At 40.8% G+C, this 18,221-nt stretch overlaps 1 protein-coding gene across 1 annotated transcript in view; it reads left to right on the forward strand.

Annotated features, from left to right (window-relative positions):
* Nucleotides 1–2,984: 2,984 nt before the first annotated feature.
* LOC108492882 (serine/threonine-protein kinase TNNI3K) overlaps nt 2,985–18,221 on the forward strand; it is a 31,932-nt gene continuing 16,695 nt past the window's right edge. Inside the window, exons 1-8 of the mRNA XM_017805716.1 lie at nt 2,985–3,024; nt 3,619–3,727; nt 4,765–4,850; nt 6,334–6,431; nt 6,914–7,024; nt 12,455–12,553; nt 13,597–13,735; nt 18,076–18,220. Of these exons, the coding sequence (XP_017661205.1) occupies nt 2,985–3,024; nt 3,619–3,727; nt 4,765–4,850; nt 6,334–6,431; nt 6,914–7,024; nt 12,455–12,553; nt 13,597–13,735; nt 18,076–18,220 (827 nt within the window). The remainder of the gene's footprint in view (nt 3,025–3,618; nt 3,728–4,764; nt 4,851–6,333; nt 6,432–6,913; nt 7,025–12,454; nt 12,554–13,596; nt 13,736–18,075; nt 18,221) is intronic.

Consider the following 18,221-nt stretch of genomic DNA (forward strand, 5'->3'; position numbering starts at 1 on the left):
TTCCACAAACATTGGAGTCTGCTCTTAATGTAGATGACAACAATTTTCTCATGCGACCAACTGGGATAAACATGTCCCAAGGAAATTGAGAGACTTGTGCAAGGCCACCCAGTAAACCTTGACAGCAAGATCACAGTAATTTTTGGTTGCTGTTTTCCACTACTGGGTTCTGGAAACAAGACAATCACGGCATCCTGGCCCATGATTTTCCTCCAGTCTGAGTAATGAAGGATGCAGCACTGACAGTGCTAGGTAGGCAGGACCTTCTGAGGACAGGATTCATCTACTGAAACCTGGAGCTTGATTTTGATTAAGCCTCATTGAGTTTCCCAGATGGATGAAGTGTTGTTATATCCTCTAGATCATTGCCTGGCTCCATCTATCCCGAAATTCAACTCAGCCTTCTACAGTCTCAAACAAAGCAAGATGAGATGTTAATGATTTCATTCATGTCAGCTTGCTTTATTTAATTAGATTTTCTGTGTAGTGCAATAATAGGGCTCATAATGAACAATGTTGCAGTAATTTCCCTGAATGCTTTGAGCACGCGCCGTGGTGAGCAGAGGTTTGGCCCTACTGTCTGAAATCCGAAGGGTTATTTCAGTGACCTTTGGGGCAGGAAACTGAAATCTGAGAAACTGGGCACTTAAAAAAGAGCATAAGGGAAGGCAGCTGAAATAAAAATGAACAGCTGAGAGGAATCTGTGCCAGAAGGATTTGGGGAGCTGACGAAAGGAAGTAAGCTCCAAGGATCAGCTGGATCTGCAGACAGTGTTCATGCCTTGTCAGGGTGTTTGTGCTGGAGTTCAGTGCTTCCAGCCTCTTCTCGTTCCTATATCTCGAATGCAAGAGCTTCATTTTCTGCTCTCTGCACATGTGGAACATGAGTCCCCGTGCAAAGGCCTCTGTGGTGTTGTGAGAGCAAAAATAGCAGAGCTGTTATGTTGTACACTCTGTTCATCTGCTGCCATGGAGGAGCCACTGCAAACACCTGCTCCCTTACAAGGGCTACAGTGTTCCTTCATAATGGAAATATGAATTATAAATATGGATTTTCTTTTAGTGCCCTTTTCATTTCCTGTGATGTATCTGAATGTCACCAGTATGGCATTGAAATTTATAGGAGCAATGTAGAGCCTCTCCAAGTAAAGGATAGGTATGGAAGTGTTCTAATTGTGGATATGTTCTAACTGATTTGAAATAAAGATCATTTCAAAAGACTTGTTCTGTAAAGCCTCCCTGGGAAGGACATTTAAAACCAGAAACAGGAAAAGAATTATGTACACATTTCTGCTGTAAGATTGGCCATGACAGCTACACGTTCCAAACATGAAACTGCAATAAAACTTATAAAAATTAATCAAAGAAATTTGTACAGCTCAGTATTCTGTAAACATCACATCTGAAGAATTTACTTGCTTACAAACATTGCTCATGATGTTTTAGTGCTTCTTGTGGAGATGTTTATTCAAACTGCCCTCACAAACAGCACAGTTTCTCAATCTTCTCTGTTTGCAAACAGGCTCTGCAATTACTATTCTTTTTTATTCCCCCCACCTCCCCAGTTTCAATTATTCTGCAGCTGCTTCACACAGCCAAGGATCTGAATGCTCCAGGAATTCACCTGCTGCCATTGTGAGCAAAGCTGCTGTGTTGGCAGGGCCAACTGACGGGATCAGCCCTTCCCAGGGTCCTTCCCCGAGCGTCCCCACAGATGAATCTTCACCCACACAAAGGTCTGCAAAGAGTGAGTAAAAATATGATATGGAAACTGATGACTGTTTTTTGGTATATTTTCATAAATGAAATGGTATAAGAACAGAAGTGCTATGCAAGGTATTTACTTCTTGTAAAAAAAAATCATTTCATCTGTCTCTTCATGGAAATTTCACACTTTATAAAATTGTTGTGTTAAACTGTGTTTTCTGTGCAGAATGAACAGGGCATTTCTGGGGCTCTGAGGTCTGTCCTGTTCCTGTCACAGCTGGCTTGGTCTGGATGGGAGGAAAGTCCTTCAGGAGAGGGGTCCCAGGGAAGAGGGGATCCCATGGCAGAGGGGACACCGTGGGAAAGGGGACACCCTGAGAGCCTGGGAACATATCCCCAGCTCTCCCAGTTGTTTGGCAACTGCAGGTGGGGATCAGTTGCCAGGCTGGTGCCTTTCTGCAAATATTTGGTCAAATGTCACAGAGCACATTGTCACAACAGTTCAGACTCTTCTGAAATAGATCTTTGGATTCATGTGCAAATTTGTGTGAGTAAAGGGATGAGCTGGTAGTGCCAGGAGCTGTTGAGGTTGTTACAGTGGGATGCAGCGCACAGGAGGTTTTATAGATGTGTGTTCCATTAACATACCTGCATGCCTGAAATCGTTCAGAGAAAACTGAAAACTCACACACAGAACAGCTGCCAAAGTCAATCAAAACACTTTAAATGTATATATATAAATATATATTAAAATATATAAATATAGGTGTGTATATTTACATTTCACTTTTCTTATATATTGCATTCCTAAAGACCATACCCAGATACTCCGATGCCACCCCTTGTGTCAGGATACATTGTGAGCTGGCCTCTCTGAGCTGGGGACCCCCAGCACTCCTTGGATATCCTCACAGCACACCTGGGATTAGCTGCTTAAATTCCCTTTTCTCCACAAAATGAGTTACAAGCTACCAAATTACCACTTCCCACCAGTTTTAACTGTTAATTTCATCCATTCAACAAATGAAGGCAGGTGTTTGTGTGGGAATAGATGAGATTTTTAAGCAAGCTAAGTAGGTGTTTCTATTATTTTAGCCCAGTGGACAGCATGGGCTGTATCACTCTGTGCCATTGTTGCATGACATTCCTCTTGGCACAGGGTTTATTTTTAGCCAGAGACTATCACAAGTATTTTTCAGCAGGACTGTCACTGCTCCTGAACAAGGAATCATATTACTGCAAGAACTTTGCTGAAACAAAGAAGATATATTGGACAAATGGGAAATTATAAATCTAGACCAACCCAGACTTGCACGGGTAACTAATGTCACTTTTTTACAGGCAATGTGCCACCCATCCCTCGGCAAGGAGCAAATAGTATTTCAGGAGATAACTTATTGCTGCTTTACTCTTGAGTTCAAGGCTCAGGTATTGTTCTTGACTTAACTCAGATACAGATTATGAAAGAAGGAAAAAAGCTACTAAACTAAATTTCTTTGAGGAATTATATAAGATCATATTAACTTAGATTATTATGTTGATTTAACTCATGCTTCATTAAGAAAACCTTTACATTTCCAATCATTTTCTGCTGTGTGTCTATTTAGGAAATAAAAGCTAACAAATGCAACCTGAGCTTTAAGTTTTCTCTTAAATATTATTTAATATTAAAATATTTCTTGTAAGGATTCATACATATGAGCTGTCTCTGAAATCCGTGTGTATGTGTCTGCATTGGCTCAGCAGGAACAGTTTAATAGCTGTAACATTTTAAATTTAATAGAAATATATATGAAACTGTGCAACTGGATGCTTAAAAATCAAGTGGTTTGGTTACTGGAACGTTATGATATGAGTTTCTGGGTTTTGTGTGTTTTGAAGTGTTTTGTCAATCCGGAGTTTTTGTTGTAGATGAATGGAAGAAGAAAGTCAGTGAATCCTATGTCACAGTCACAGAGAGGTTGGAGGACGACCTGCAAATCAAAGAAAAGGAGTTGGCAGAGTTGAAGCATGTTTTTAGGTAAAATATTCTGTGAACCTATTTATTAATTTCTTTCAAATAAGTATTTGCTATCAAACAGTATTTTCGGTTTCAGGTGTTTTTTATGGACAGAGTTTCTCATGTATGGAATGCATGCTCCTTATTTCTATTTTTGGGAATACATCATCACAATGCTGGGCAGAGCCCCACAGCAGAGTACCAAAATTAGTGGCTACTGACTGTTAATGCCAGTGTTTTACAATAAACACCTATATGCTTTTGAAATTAGTTAGCTTTAGTGGGATGTCTGACTTTGCTGTGCACTTTTCAGTTTTGCTAAAGTGTTTCTGCAGCCAGGAATATTGCTGAAGTTTCACTCTGTAAACAAATACAAAACCAGTGGATTCAAATTCAGAATTGGAATGGTTTTCTCAGGATAGACATGCTCACAACCAGGTTCACCCAACCAAGTAACACACCGGTGTGTTCATTATCTGCAAAGCTCCAGTGCAACAAACTTTTATGTCCAGTGCCGCAGAAATAAAACAACAGTTCAAATAGTGGAGAGTCAACACATCAGTAGCATGGCGCTGGCACTTGTTGGGTAAAAGGTGTCCCTACTCTGTGCCTGTGTCTCACAGCTGTTCGTGCAACGGTTCACTAAGGCCACCCTAATAATAAACTATCAGAATTTCTTTGCCTTAAAACACAATGAAGCAATGAAGCCTAAAGGAAGGATTTAGGAGGAGACCTGGATAAAGCTGGGCCCTCATCACAGTCATTCGAGCTAGTTCTTATTTTCAATACAGGCCTTTTAATTGCAGCTTTGAATATATAAAACTTTACTTGCCATATTTTCCCACAAAAACATGAAAATGTTGCTGGTTTATAGGAACTCTAATGATTAAAATTGAATATCATTAAGAAAACAAACTGAAACAACTGTGAACTGGGCATAAATTCAGGCTTGTGTCTCAAAAGAATTATTTTGAGATTTATCTTTTAAATGTTTCTTAAATGCAAGAAGCTGTGGTGAAGGATGAGAGCAGTAATCATCTGTAAAATCCCTTTTTCAGCTCTGATGAAGCCTTCTGCAAAGTCAATTTAAATTACCGCACTGAGAACGGGCTCTCGCTGCTCCACCTGTGCTGTGGATGTGGGGGTAGGTATCTGAAACAGGATGGTTAAATAATTTATTTGGATGATTACTGATTTTTTTATGGCTGATAGCTGTCAGGAGGACTGTATTTTATGAGAATTTCTCAGCTGGAGGAGAATCTCTCAGCATCACTCTGAGCTGCATTGCCAGGGGGTTGAATTGAGTTACACTGAGCCCTGTTACAGCTGATTCTTCAGTCTAAGGAAAGTTCTGGTTGATGATGCAGCATGTTTTACTACAGGTGTTCACCTCAGTCAAAACTGCTTCTAAATGCATTTGTTAATCCACACCCATCACAGAGCATGGCTCCACCTTTCTGGGTTCTGTGCACGGCACAAACTCCAGGATAGTGACCTTGTAGCAACACTATGCCATACTTACACAACCAATTTTTCTAGTGTAATGGAAATACCTGTATTTTATTTCACAAAGATTAAAAGAAGAATAATTCAAATGCTTTAGTGACAAATATCAGCTTATAGGGCTTTGGCAGATAGAAGATCAGAGTACACAAGAAAAGAGGGCAAGATTTCTTCTGGGATGTTTATAAAAACACACTAATGGTGGGATTTTCCACTTGGATCCACACAGCTGCTCTGTTATCCACAGCGAGTCATTAGTTCATGCACATACTTTACTCCTGTTATACCATTTTTAGCAGAAATTGTCTGAGAGAGGCAAAGAGAATTTAACCCTGAGGTTTCAGTGCTGCAAAGTACTGACTAACAACATGTATAAGTGATTTGCTCAGTCTTAGTTAGATTTTACCATGAGGATAAACTTGATTTTGCACTGCTGAAAACTGAGTGGATCTTTACTCATCATTTCAGAGTACAAGATCCTGTCCAAGGATCACATCAGTTGGTGGGGTTGCTGAGAGGAAGTTTAGGAAAACACACACTATTAATTAGTTGTATGAGCACTTGGAGGAGGGCAAGGAGCTACTAGATCCAACATTGTCTTTGGTTACTGTTTCAAGGATTCAGAAGCCAGATGCATTTATTGAAATGATCACTGTGCATCCAAAAGGTCAGAGCAAAGCTACTTGCCGTGTTGACCCAAAATGACCGTCCCTGTAAGGATGGTGTGTAGGGACAGCAGTGCTCCTATTCTGAGAGGGCAAAGGAGCTCAGTGTCTGAGGAACTAGAGATTCTGGAAGCACCTCCTGGTCCATGGAGCTCTTTGAAGCATGGTCTAGACATTAGAGGAGGAGCTGTTTCTCTAGAAGTTCAACTACCCTTACCAAATCCTTGTTAAAGTGTGAACAAGCAGCCACTACATGGCCAGACCCACAGCTGTCCTGGACAACAGGGAAATGTTTCCATCAACCTCATTTCAAGGATTCACAGGATATATTTTATGACTTGCCTCAGGTCAAAAGTCACACTACTCGATTCTCTGCTTTCAGACTCACACAGGAGCTTCTTAGCTCATCTGCACTTTCTTTCCTGTAATTGACTTTCTTTTTCACTTTTCTCTCTAAAGGCAACAAATCGCATATCAGAACTCTGATGCTGAAAGGGCTGCGCCCATCCAGGCTGACAAGAAATGGATTTACAGCTCTGCACTTGGCAGCTTATAAGGTTAATTATTTTGAATGAAATTGATGACGGGAAATCAGAACTGAGCAGCTGATTTGTCTGAACTGTCTGAGCTCAGTAGTTATTACTTTTGGTGAAAATATAAATTTCACATTTATGGTGCATAGGAAAATGCCCTGTAAAGAGCCCGTGCACAGGAATTAGCATGTGCTTTTGCAATGTCATCCATGGGGTGGGAAACTGCTTTGGAATTACTGATTCAATCATGCAATGCAACTCGGGATAGAGGAGTTGTCCAGTGCCACCATAAAATAAGGATCAAGGCATTTTTAAGATACAGGTTTTAGTATAGCAGGAGAGACGTCTGGTGGTGGGACAAACCTTCTCCCCCTCTCCATGCTCCCCGAGCCCCTGGCCATCACGGCCGGGAGTGTCACAGCCAGGGAAGCCAAGGTTGGTCCTGCTTAATTCAGCTGTGAGAGCTCCGTCCCAGAAATGATGTGGGTTAAATCTGTGGCATTTAGGACAACGTGGAGCTGCTCACAGCACTGCTGCACGGCGGGGCTGACATCCAGCAGGTCGGGTACGGAGCGCTTACGGCCCTGCACGTTGCCACCATCGCCGGCCACCACAAGGTACGTCTCTCTTTGCTGTACAGGACTTATACAGGTGAGTGCTAATGTTAGCAGGTCATTCTGTTTTACACTGATGCCTTTCAAAACAAAACTCAGAGCTGTTTAAGTACAGATGGATTTTATTTAACTTTTTCTGCATTTTGGGAAAACCACATCTGTGTATATATTTTTGCATTGAACAAACACGTACAAAGAACACAGATCTGTTTGTCCGTCTCTTGCCTTTTGATAAATGTCTTTAAAGTCTTTGGAATAGATAGTGCTGTTTTCTAAATATCAGAAGTGTTAACCAAGAGATACGTGATGAAACACTCACTCATACATGTCAGGGTTTCTGAACCTGGATATGGAGAGAATCTTCCAAACACTGTCTTTCTGAGTGTGAAGGAATCAGAGTAAAACTCCCTCTTCCAGGTGTCACAGGCTCTGCTTCACAGCTCTGTGATTGTCACTTCAGAAAGGGGTGAGGTTCTTGTTTTAGATCTATTTTATACTTTGGATTAGTGCAGAGAAAGCTGTTGCCAGGGTGAGTATGGCATGAATCTTAGACATCCATGTTGATAAGTCTTCTATGGGTTGGAGTCTTCTCACTATGAGGAGCAGAGAAAGGAAGAGAGGATGAGGTTCCCCAGGTGCCTGTAATCAGGCCCTTCCCTTTCTAGACATGCTGTCAGTCATGTATCAGTTCTCTTATCATTTACCGCCTCAGTTCAGGCATTTCACACACCATCTCATTTCTGTCACTCTAGCAACAGCTCCCTCAGTATAATTTATTCATTTTTAAAAATAAATACTGAGAATTTATTTTTAAGTACTGGAACTGAGGATACTGGTAAATTTGGCTTAACCTTGCAGCCTTCAAAGCAGTTCCAAAATTATTTAAATCCAGTAGGTCTTTTTGCGCTTCCCAGCTCACAGGGGTGAGCAGAGTCACCGTCAGTGATGGTCCTGGTTACCCAGGAGTCCGTGTGTCTGAGGAAGGTCAAACTGAAGGAAGGCCAGGACAATTTATGAGTGGTCATGGTGAGGAACTCCATTAAAAAGCCAGTAACTTTTGGTGCTCCAGTCAGCAGCTCCATCATGGATCGAACAAATCAATCTGTAGCATCAGTTCCAGCTGGTGATGAGGGAATGTGCTGGCAGGGCAGGGTTACCACTCACTTTGGGAAGGTCAGGTCCCCAGGCACAGGGAGGAGGCTGATGGCATGTCGGCCCACCAGTGAGGCTGGGGAGAGAGTGGAACAGTGGGGTTGTGCTGTAGTATCACACCCCCAAGCCCATGGACATCCCGCCATTCCCTTCCAGTGCACACACAGCTCTTATTGGCCTAACACACATCCTTCCTTCTGTGTCCCCTTACTAAAACACAGGTAAAGAACCTCCATAGCCACCACATCAGAGGCTGGACTTGATGATCTTGGAGGTCTTTTCCAACCTTAACGATTCTTTGATTCTAATAGTTCTGTGTGGAATGATGGTGGAGCTGTTAACTCTGGGATGGTCTTGTTCACGGGTATTTACTGTCTCCTCTGTGGGCAGTACAAAGTGCTCTTCTCTGATCCAGGGTTTCAAGTAATTTTTAAAATGTTTGGGCTTTTTCCTGCAAATGCCAAAGGCAGGTCTGCTATTGATCCCATGTCCTGAGATTCTGCTGAGGTTATGGAGAAATAAGGGTGCTCAGAACCTCACAAGGATAAACTCATTAATTTCATAAGAAATAAAGTATGAGTGGTTTTGAAATGTCCCTTATTTCTTCCTTAGGAATGATCAGATCTGTATCAGAAGCATCTCCATAAATGAAGTGGGACTGTATAACTCATTTGGTTCATCTGCTGCTCTGAGGACTGAGGATTTATGGTCCAAGTGCAAGCTCTTGCTTTCCTTCTTTATATAGCTGTGAAATTTCCACTCAGCTTAGAAGCTCCTCTGCTAGATTAAGTAGCTTGTTTTGTTCACAATTTCATTAATATTCATGGAAATATGGAATAATTATTTCAAACCCCCCCTAATAACTAGAATAAATTTAAGGAAAAGGAAATCAATTTTTGGTTGTCTTCTTAATTTAAATAAGGTAAATCATTATTTATACCATTAAATAAATAGCAGAGGTATATGCCTCAATCCATGCAACATAGATTTTTACTACAGGAGACAACTGACTTATATTTAGGACAGAGATAGAGAAAACTTAATAAAAAACTTCTTTTTTCCCCATTTCCTTGAAGAGTCAGTCTATAGCTTCTGCTTCACCACCAGACTTGAAACCACTGAAGTGATCAGTTCTCTGGGACGAGGCATTGGTGTCAATGGGATGTTGTATCTCATTTGAGCCAGTGTGGTGTATTAAATATTTCATATTCTTTGACTTAGGGCTGTATTTTACTTCACCAAAAATATGTTGTCTGCTGATTTTACCTGTTAATGAAAATTGCAGTTCTCAATGGGAAGAATTAAAAATTAATGAAAAATTAGAAAAGAAATGGGTGACCATATTAGAAACATTGGCAAATAAGTTCCATAAATCTCTCATTAAGTCTGTTATTTTGAAAATATTAAATGTTTCAAGCCCAGTGAGGTCACTGCTAAATAAATAATGCATGTGCCTCATCCACATTTATGTGTTGTCCAATGTTAGCACCTTGGAAAGCCAAGGCCACTGCCTATTTCATGTTGTAAATCACAGTTGTCATTCTGAGACTGCAAGACCTGCAGATGTGGGGGCTGAACGAAGGGTCACAGGCAGGATGAACCAGTGCCACTCCATTTCTGTATCTGCACACCTGAGGACCTGGGCTGTGAGTGTGTGTGTGCCAAGGACCTGTTGGGGAAAAGGGAGTGAATCCCTTCTCAGGGTTTCTGTAGATATTTCAGTGTATGGCTGTACAGAGGCTAGCACTGTGCAAAGGCCTTAATTGCTGAAATTGTCTTCTAAAAACTCAGTCATCACTGTTCTTGTTTTCTTAGAGGAGTTCTTATCCCTTGCCCCTGTCCAAAACACAAAGTCCTTATGTCTGTCTCATGTTTTAATATGTTGACTCCTTCTAACCTTCAGAGTGGCTTAATTAACTGTCTTTGAAGTGAACATCATTGACTTGAATGTTCAAAAAGCATCTGAATAAACCTTTCATAAGAGAACTTGAAGAAAAATTTTGAAGTAAAAGTCAAAGTATCATTTTGAATTGAAGATTAATTGTGTGAGGGAAAAGGGAGTGCTTGTTCCCCTGCTTCTTCAGCCTGTGCCACAGTGAATCCAACCAGGACACTGCCAGCTGCCTTCATGACCAGCCCATCCAGCTTCTTTCTATGCAGCTTGGGAATGTCCCCTGGTTTATGAGCTGCACCTTCACTCACAGTCTGTCTCCTGAGGAGAAAAATCTTTTTTTTTTTTTGGTCCTTCTGCAAGAATTCAAAGCTTTTTTTGCATCAGAAATTTTCCCCTTAGTTTCTGAAGTATTTCTATCCTTGCACATCCCCCATCATCCCCCCCACCTGTGATGCCTATGACAGCTTTCAGTGCTTTCTAAGACTCCTTTTTTCTTTCCTAGAAAGATATCTTGTCTGAGAGACTATCAAGCCTGTCTCTGTACCCCTCTCATCATTTACACTTGAGTGGAGTTTGCTTAATGCAGCACACAAAATTCTATTTCTCAGGAGATCACAAAGCAGCAAGCACGGCTGCCATTGCTACAGCCTGGAAAATGTGTCAAAATTCATCTGGTTTTATGTTCATCATCAGAGGTGGATTCACGTCGCTCAACACAGTTTTTTTATCTTAAAGATCCACCTTGAAGCTTGTAGAGGAATCTAAATTTTGAATTCCAGCTTCCAAAGCGAATAAGGAGAACTGGAGTTGTGATCACATCCCTGTGTGTGTTAGAGCCTCACAGTTCATGGCTAAATTAAAATCAAACTCATCCAAAGAAGTTTTAACCATATTCATGTAAAAGCTACAGGTCCAAACATCTCTTTTCAGAGCCAACAGCTACAACTTCAGTTTTATGATGTTAGTTTTCTGAAAAATGTCTAAAATTAATCACTTGAAAGCCACTAAACCATTAAATTCCAGGCTAACTGGGTCTATGTTCCCACCTCTGGTCCACCAAGCTACCAGGATATTGAAAATTGCCTGCCCATGGGAAGCCCAGTAGGGGAAGTCAGTTGTGTTAACCGACCACTTGTGTTAACCAAATAACTGAGGGTGTTCTTTATTTACTACCTGAACACATTCACACCCATCCAGTGAGTGCCTGTCGCTGAGCTGTCCTTCAGCTGAGAGAAGGGCCAGCAGCTTCTCCAAAGATCTCAGTGGATCTTTCATAAGATTTTCATTACGCAGTTACACTCCTCTTTAAGATCCACAGCAAGAGGATGTCAACGCACATGAGATTTAGCAAGGGAAATTCTGACTGTATATAAAAGGGGCAAGGGGATCACAATGAGAGTGGTGCAACACGGAGAGCATTCCTAGGAGGATGCAGAACCTCCATCCTTGGGAATAATCAGACCTGGCCCTGCAGTGCTGTCTCCAGGGAGGGTTACAGCTGATGCCATGGAGAGATGATTAAAACTAATGGGAAATGGACATATTTAAATATGTTGGGGGACAGACCTTATGCAGAAAATATATTCAGGCAGTCACGTGGAAAAAATTATTTTGATTTAAATTGTGCAAAGGAACAATCCCTGTACACTGATGTTGCTTGGAAACAGTTTGTGTTCTCTGAGCACTTGGGAGTGATGTGGATTGAAATTACTAGCCCTGTTGCTGCACGTGTGACATGGTTTTGGCAGCTGTGCAGCAAGGCAATACTTGAGAGTTCATAGATGTCTAGGAAAACATGGGCCTCCTGAAGGACCAGAAAGGGAGAAATTTGAAAGAAAACACTTAGGGTTATTTATTGAAGCCAAAGAGCTATTTTCTTCTAAAATACAAAGTAATCTTTACACGCTTAGGGAATTATGTTTGAGGATTTACTTTCACACACTTAAATTTAAAAGGATGTTTCATTTTGTGGGACATTTTCACGTCTAAAAACTCTGATGTGTTTACAGCTCTTTGTTCATAATGGTTAAAAGAAAATTAAACATTGAAAATCCAGACAGTCATTTCTGTGTCTCTTACTTCATAAATCAGTATTTTTACTGGCACACCGATTTTCAGGTTTATTTGTAAAGCATCAGTGACATTCAGTGTTCAGTTGAAGTACTGTAAGTTAATCACTTTTACATGCAGTATACAGCCCTGCACCTTTATATATGCTTGTTTGGAGCTTTTTGACTTTTTTTAAACTGGTGACATGAGGTTTCAAAGTCCTGTTTTACTAGCTGACCACACACACACACACATGTGTGTATATATATATATATATATATATATATATATATGTATATATTTGTTCTAATTGGAATTTTCTATTGGTCTCCTTGCAGGCTGTGGATATTCTCCTGCAACATGGGGCCTATGTGAATGTGCAGGATGCTGTGTTCTTCACCCCCCTGCACATTGCTGCTTATTATGGCCACGAGCAGGTAACTAAGGCAGGACTCGGACATTTGAGCAGGGGATCACCGAGGCATCCATAGGCTTAGTGCTAGATGTTTCTGCTTTACATTCCAGAGGGTCGTTCCACGCAAAGACCTCATACACTGAAGTTACACTCTGCATAACTAAACATTTCTGGTTGCCCTGCAAGTCTGAATATCAACAAGAAATTTCTGCACGTCCATCTTCTGTACTGGACCCCAGCAAAAACTGATGTTTTGCCCCTGAGACCTCGAAACAAAGCATTCTCTAGCAAGCTTTGATAGGCAGGCTTGTGCCCGGTGGCACTTTTCATCTGCTGTTCATTCACCCCATGTATCAGAGATTGCCTAAGGAATCTTGACTGTGCTTTCAGAACCTCTCCAAGGAAGTGAATATCACTTCCTTGAAATAATTAAATGGCAATTCTATCAATTTTCCTTGGAACTCACAAACTGTTGAATTAGTGGGAAAAAATAGTCATTTAGAGAGCATGATTTTCCCTGAGGTGCTGTGCACATGATCAGTGCAGCTGAGCTTGCTCCATTCACACAGATGACAGACTTACTGAAACACAGTCTAGAGTTCTGACCAAAGCTGGCATTGACACCCTCAGCTCTCTTTCTTCTGTATATTTGGGCAGTACAATTGACACATGGCTAATCCACAACCCTGAACAGCTTTTTCATATGAACTGTGGTAATGGTTCTGTTTGGCTTATGCAAGTCATTCTCTGTGCCTTGCTTTGGCTAAAAACCTTGTGTTCTGGGGTGTTCTAAAGTTTCAATGGATGACCTCTAGGCAGAGCGTCTTTTCCATTCCAGTGAGGTGTTACTTTGAGTGCATTGAGGAGTTGTCTAGGAAAAGCTTGAGAATTTTAATATTTTTATAAATGTGTAACTTAAAAATTATTCTTCTATTGAATCTCCTCTCCTTGTTTTAACTTTATAGAGATGCCCACATGCAGTATTACCCATCGCAATACTGTATCTAATTTTCTCAAAGTTTTATTTTCATGTGATATTTTAAGTAACCTTTATCAAATATTTAGGTAACCCACCTCTTACTGAAGTTCGGAGCTGATGTGAATGCAAGTGGTGAAGTTGGGGACAGACCTCTCCATCTGGCTGCTGCCAAAGGCTTTCTCAACATCACAAAGCTCTTGATGGAAGAGGGAAGTAAAGCTGATGGTAAGAAAAGATATTTAATAATCAGCTCTAACATTGTGTTTTATAGACAGAGTCTTCATTTCCTAACACTTGCTCTGTGTATGTGTGTGTGTGTGTGTATCATCTTTGGGCAACTTAAAAAAAACCCAGCGGTTGGAGAGCTTTTCTCATTTAATTTTGCTTGTTCGTCATCTCACGTGTACTCTGTTTCCAGTAATAAGTTAGAGGTGAAAAAGAGGAGCAGAAAAAAAAATTTAAATTAATATACAGAGATGGCTCACTCCTGAGGCAATCATATACAGAGATGGCTCACTCCTGAGGCAATCATCAAGCAGGGAACATGTGGCCATGGAGTGGGGATCTGCAGTCAAAGTGACGTCAGTGCACAGGGAACTAGTGAATGAGATACAGATGGAGGGTTTGAAGTCAAAATTATGAAGCAAGTAATTTAAAATAATTCATATGGAAGTCGAAATTCCACAGAAAATGAGATCTTTTTAGCACATGCTTTATCATGCTGCAAAAATTTCATACTCTTCACTGTGGGGTATTTGCTGTCAGAGAGAGTGCCTATGTGGAGACGTGATGGGCTGGACAGATACAAAAGTCTTTCAGCCCACCTTGGGTGTTCTGTGAGGGTCAGGAGTCTGCATGTTCTTTGTCCAGGTGGCCTCACAGCGATGTCAGTCTGTGACATTACATCTCATTGCTGTGTATTTTGCATGTGTTGCAATCTGAAATATTTTTACTCGTGACTGATGTCAGTGTGCAGCTGGTGCCCTCTGCTTTTGCTGTTTCAGTAGCACTGAAGGCACAAAATGTGCCACACTCCAGTCTTACTCTTCCATTGCTGTGACATCTGTGTCACACACAGTGGTGACATATTCTACAAAGCCATATAAATGTTTAAACTTAGAGGTCGCATTTTATGCATATTATGATTATTACTGTGGAGATTCTAATCTGTACCTGAAGGGAGCCTGCAAGAAGGGTGGAGAGAGACTATTTACAAGGGCCTGGAGTGATAGAACAAGAAAGAATGGCTTCAACCTAACAGAGAGTAGGTTTAGACTGGATATTAGGAAAAAATATCCTGTGGTATGTGAGGATGGTGAGGCCCTGGCACAGGTTGCCCAGAGAAGCTGTGGCTGCCCCATCCCTAGAAGTGCTCAAGGCCAGGGTGGATGAAGCTCTGAGCAGCCTGGTTGAGTGGAACGTGTCCTTGCCCATGGCATGGGGTTGGAACTGGATTGTCTTTATGGTCCTTTCCAACCCAGGCCATTCTATGATTCTATGAAATACTGAGCAATATTAAAAATATTTGGAAATTAATTTCTTATCCTCAGAGTAAGAGACAGAAATTTTCTTTGAAAGGAACAGTACATTACTCAGAAAGTACTGCTCTATAGTACATCAATTTGCAATGTTCTCTGTGCATCCTGCCTGCGGTCACACATCCTCCTCACGCAGTAAAAAACATGGAGGGAAGCAGCACAGTCAGGTCTGTACGAGCTGTTGTCAGTACGAGCTCAGGGTGTTGCAGCCTCAATGTGTGTGCACTGAGCTGATAGAATTATAAAAAAGAGGGGAAAGAAGAGACATTCACTCACTATAACAAGGCAGTGGGAGGTTTGCTCTCTGTTAGAGAGTTTATTCCAAAAGGAAAGAATCTGGGGCACTATTTCAGGTCCTTTTCTTTAAAATCAGAATCTTCAGCACAGGAAAAAGAAAAGGGAGACTGGAAGCGGGAAGTCTTTTGCTCTCAAAGCAGCACACTTTGAAACTTGCCATAAATGCAGCAGCAGAGGAACAAGTCTTCAATGCTCAGGAATGAAAGGAACTGGGGAAAGAACCTGAATAAATTTGACAGTGTTCAGTGCAGACCAGTAATTGGGGTCACAAACTTGAACTATTTCTTTTAACATAACCTGACTCGTTAGTCAGCTCCAAAACCACTGTGACTGAAGACAAGCAGTGACCACCAAATCAGGCTGAAAAGGTCAGAATGCTGCTGAAATAAAGAACATTTGCAGCCTAACAATGGCCAAAGTTCTTCTTCAGAACAACCACAAATTAGGAGAAAAAATATAAAAGAAAAGTGCTGCCTATGTGTGTCATGGCAAATGTCCATGTTTTACACATGGCCCACATATAAACCAATGCTACAAGTGCTGCCAGTTCTCCACATGCCAATCCCATCATTTGTTTTAGCATAAACACTCTGGGGAAGGACTAAGAAACTCTGTATTTTCAGAAATCCCATAAGCTCTTTCAAGCACATTTCTTGCACTGTCCTTTTTTCATCCTTTCACTTATGGTCATGCTTTCACCTGTTACTTTCTACCAATGTCATGTCTCAGTGCTAAGAATAATTTCTACATAATTCCTTTTTTTTCACAGGCAAGAACTTGGCATTTGCTCAGTTTTACTGTTTACTTGTAAGGCAACCTCAGTTTTCAGTCCCTGACTGCCATGACAGTTATACTCTCTATCCTCAATTTAATATAAATGTACCATAAAAATCTCAATTTGAAGAACTCTCCTATGCTCTTCTTTAGTAATTCCTGAATCAATATGATTTACTTTTTCTCCATAATACTCTTCAAAGGTGTTTTTGACCAATTATCTTTTGTTTTGAATGTAAACTTCCCCTTCTTTTAAAGACAATATTCCAGTGTACCTGGTGTGCTTCATTTAGAAATCAAAAAACTATCAGTTGAAACAAAACCAGTCATCCCACTGTGTAGTTACAGACCCTTCTAGAGCCAAAGGAAATGGTTTGCAGGCATTTGATATCCGTTCCAACTGGATATATAAAGGAGATATATATCCTTGCTCCACCTTGCACCTTGTTGTGTTGTAGACTGTGTTGTAGACTTGATGTCCTTCAGGACATTCTGTGGGGACATACTGTAAAATGCTGACATTTATCATTATAAAATTTTGATATTTATTCCCCTCTTATTTATTGCACTTCGGAATGTATCTGGCAAAATGGTACCAGAATGCCTGGTACCACATCATAATAAAAAATAAAGGCCAGCACGTCACATGAATCTATAAAGTGAAGAATTATTTTAGAATAGAGAAGAAAAAGAGTTTGCTTTTCTTTACTTCTTATATACAAGACTGCTAGGAAGGTTAGCAGGAGCAGTTAATGGTGTTTGTGGGCCACAAGATTAATTAAAGTTACAGGCATTACTTTTTCTTTTTTTTGGCCTGAAACAGAATCCAGCATTTCAAAGGACTGTACATTTCTGTGAGCATTCATCATTATTTCAGAAAGGTTTTAAAATGGGGATTTATTTTAATTTTCATTGCTCTTAATGCTCACAGAAAATCAAAGAGAAGACAAACTCTCAGAATGTGGTTAGTTTCATCTCTGTACCGAGGAGGCTTAGCTGTAGGAAAGATATTCCTGAGGGATGTTTGTCAGAGTTGTAAGTTTGTCAGTGTAAAAGCCTGAGAGTGCAGGTTAGGACACCTTTAATGGACAGCAATCTCTTCATTTCTTGTAAACTGCCTAAAAGACCTGATGCCTTTGGTGCAAAGGCTGAACTAAATGTCGCACAAAGTAGACTGGGTTTGTCATTTCTATCAGTTACAAAATCAACTAGTTATGGTTGTTCTGTCTTTAAACACAGGAAGAAATACGCTGAGAATCACAGAAATACATACTGTCTTTCAAGCTGAGTAAAGACCTTTTTCAGATAATGAAAACAGTATTTGTAGGTATCTGTAACAATGGAGAACTCTGCCTAGAGCCTTGTCCAGTGTCTTCTTCACTCCCTACAGGATAGATGAAGGAAGAGCCATGTAAGGTACCTTAATACCCATTTCTGGTGCTGGAATGCTATTGCCCACCCCATAAACAGGCAGAAGGCTCCCTGGCATGGATGTAGCCAAAGATAGCTGGAAGTCTCACACAATTCCCACCTGCAGATCAAGGATCCTCCGGGGCCACTCCATGCAACCACACTGAGAATAGCTTGCTAATATTTGCTATGCCAGTGGTTCTGTGCTGCCTGGAGGTTCCCAGTCATGTTGATGTTGTTATCTTCCTTTTGCTTCACAACTGCTCTTTGTAAGGGTCATTTATAACTTGTGATTCACTCATGGAAAACTTCCTCAAAGCATTCAATAAGTCTGCTGCTGGAAGAAAGCAATTATGTCTCAAGTCCAGAAGATCACCTTGACACTGCACTGCAGATGGCACAGAAATTTCAATTTTAAACAAATAGGTCCATAAACATTTTAGCAGCAGGTTTCAAAATGTATAAGCACAACACATAAAGCTTTACTAAATATTCTGTGTTAAGTATAAAATCCTTTCTGTGGTCTCTTTCTGGGTCAACTGGCAGTGAATGCTCAGGACAATGAAGATCATGTTCCTCTGCACTTCTGCTCTCGATTTGGGCACCATGAAATTGTGAAGTTCTTACTGCAGAGCAGCTTCGAAGTGCAGCCTCACGTGGTGAATATCTACGGAGACACACCCCTACACCTG

The sequence above is a fragment of the Lepidothrix coronata genome, unplaced genomic scaffold (assembly GCF_001604755.1).
Source record: "Lepidothrix coronata isolate B3197 unplaced genomic scaffold, Lepidothrix_coronata-1.0 Scaffold12, whole genome shotgun sequence".
Taxonomy (NCBI): domain Eukaryota; kingdom Metazoa; phylum Chordata; class Aves; order Passeriformes; family Pipridae; genus Lepidothrix; species Lepidothrix coronata.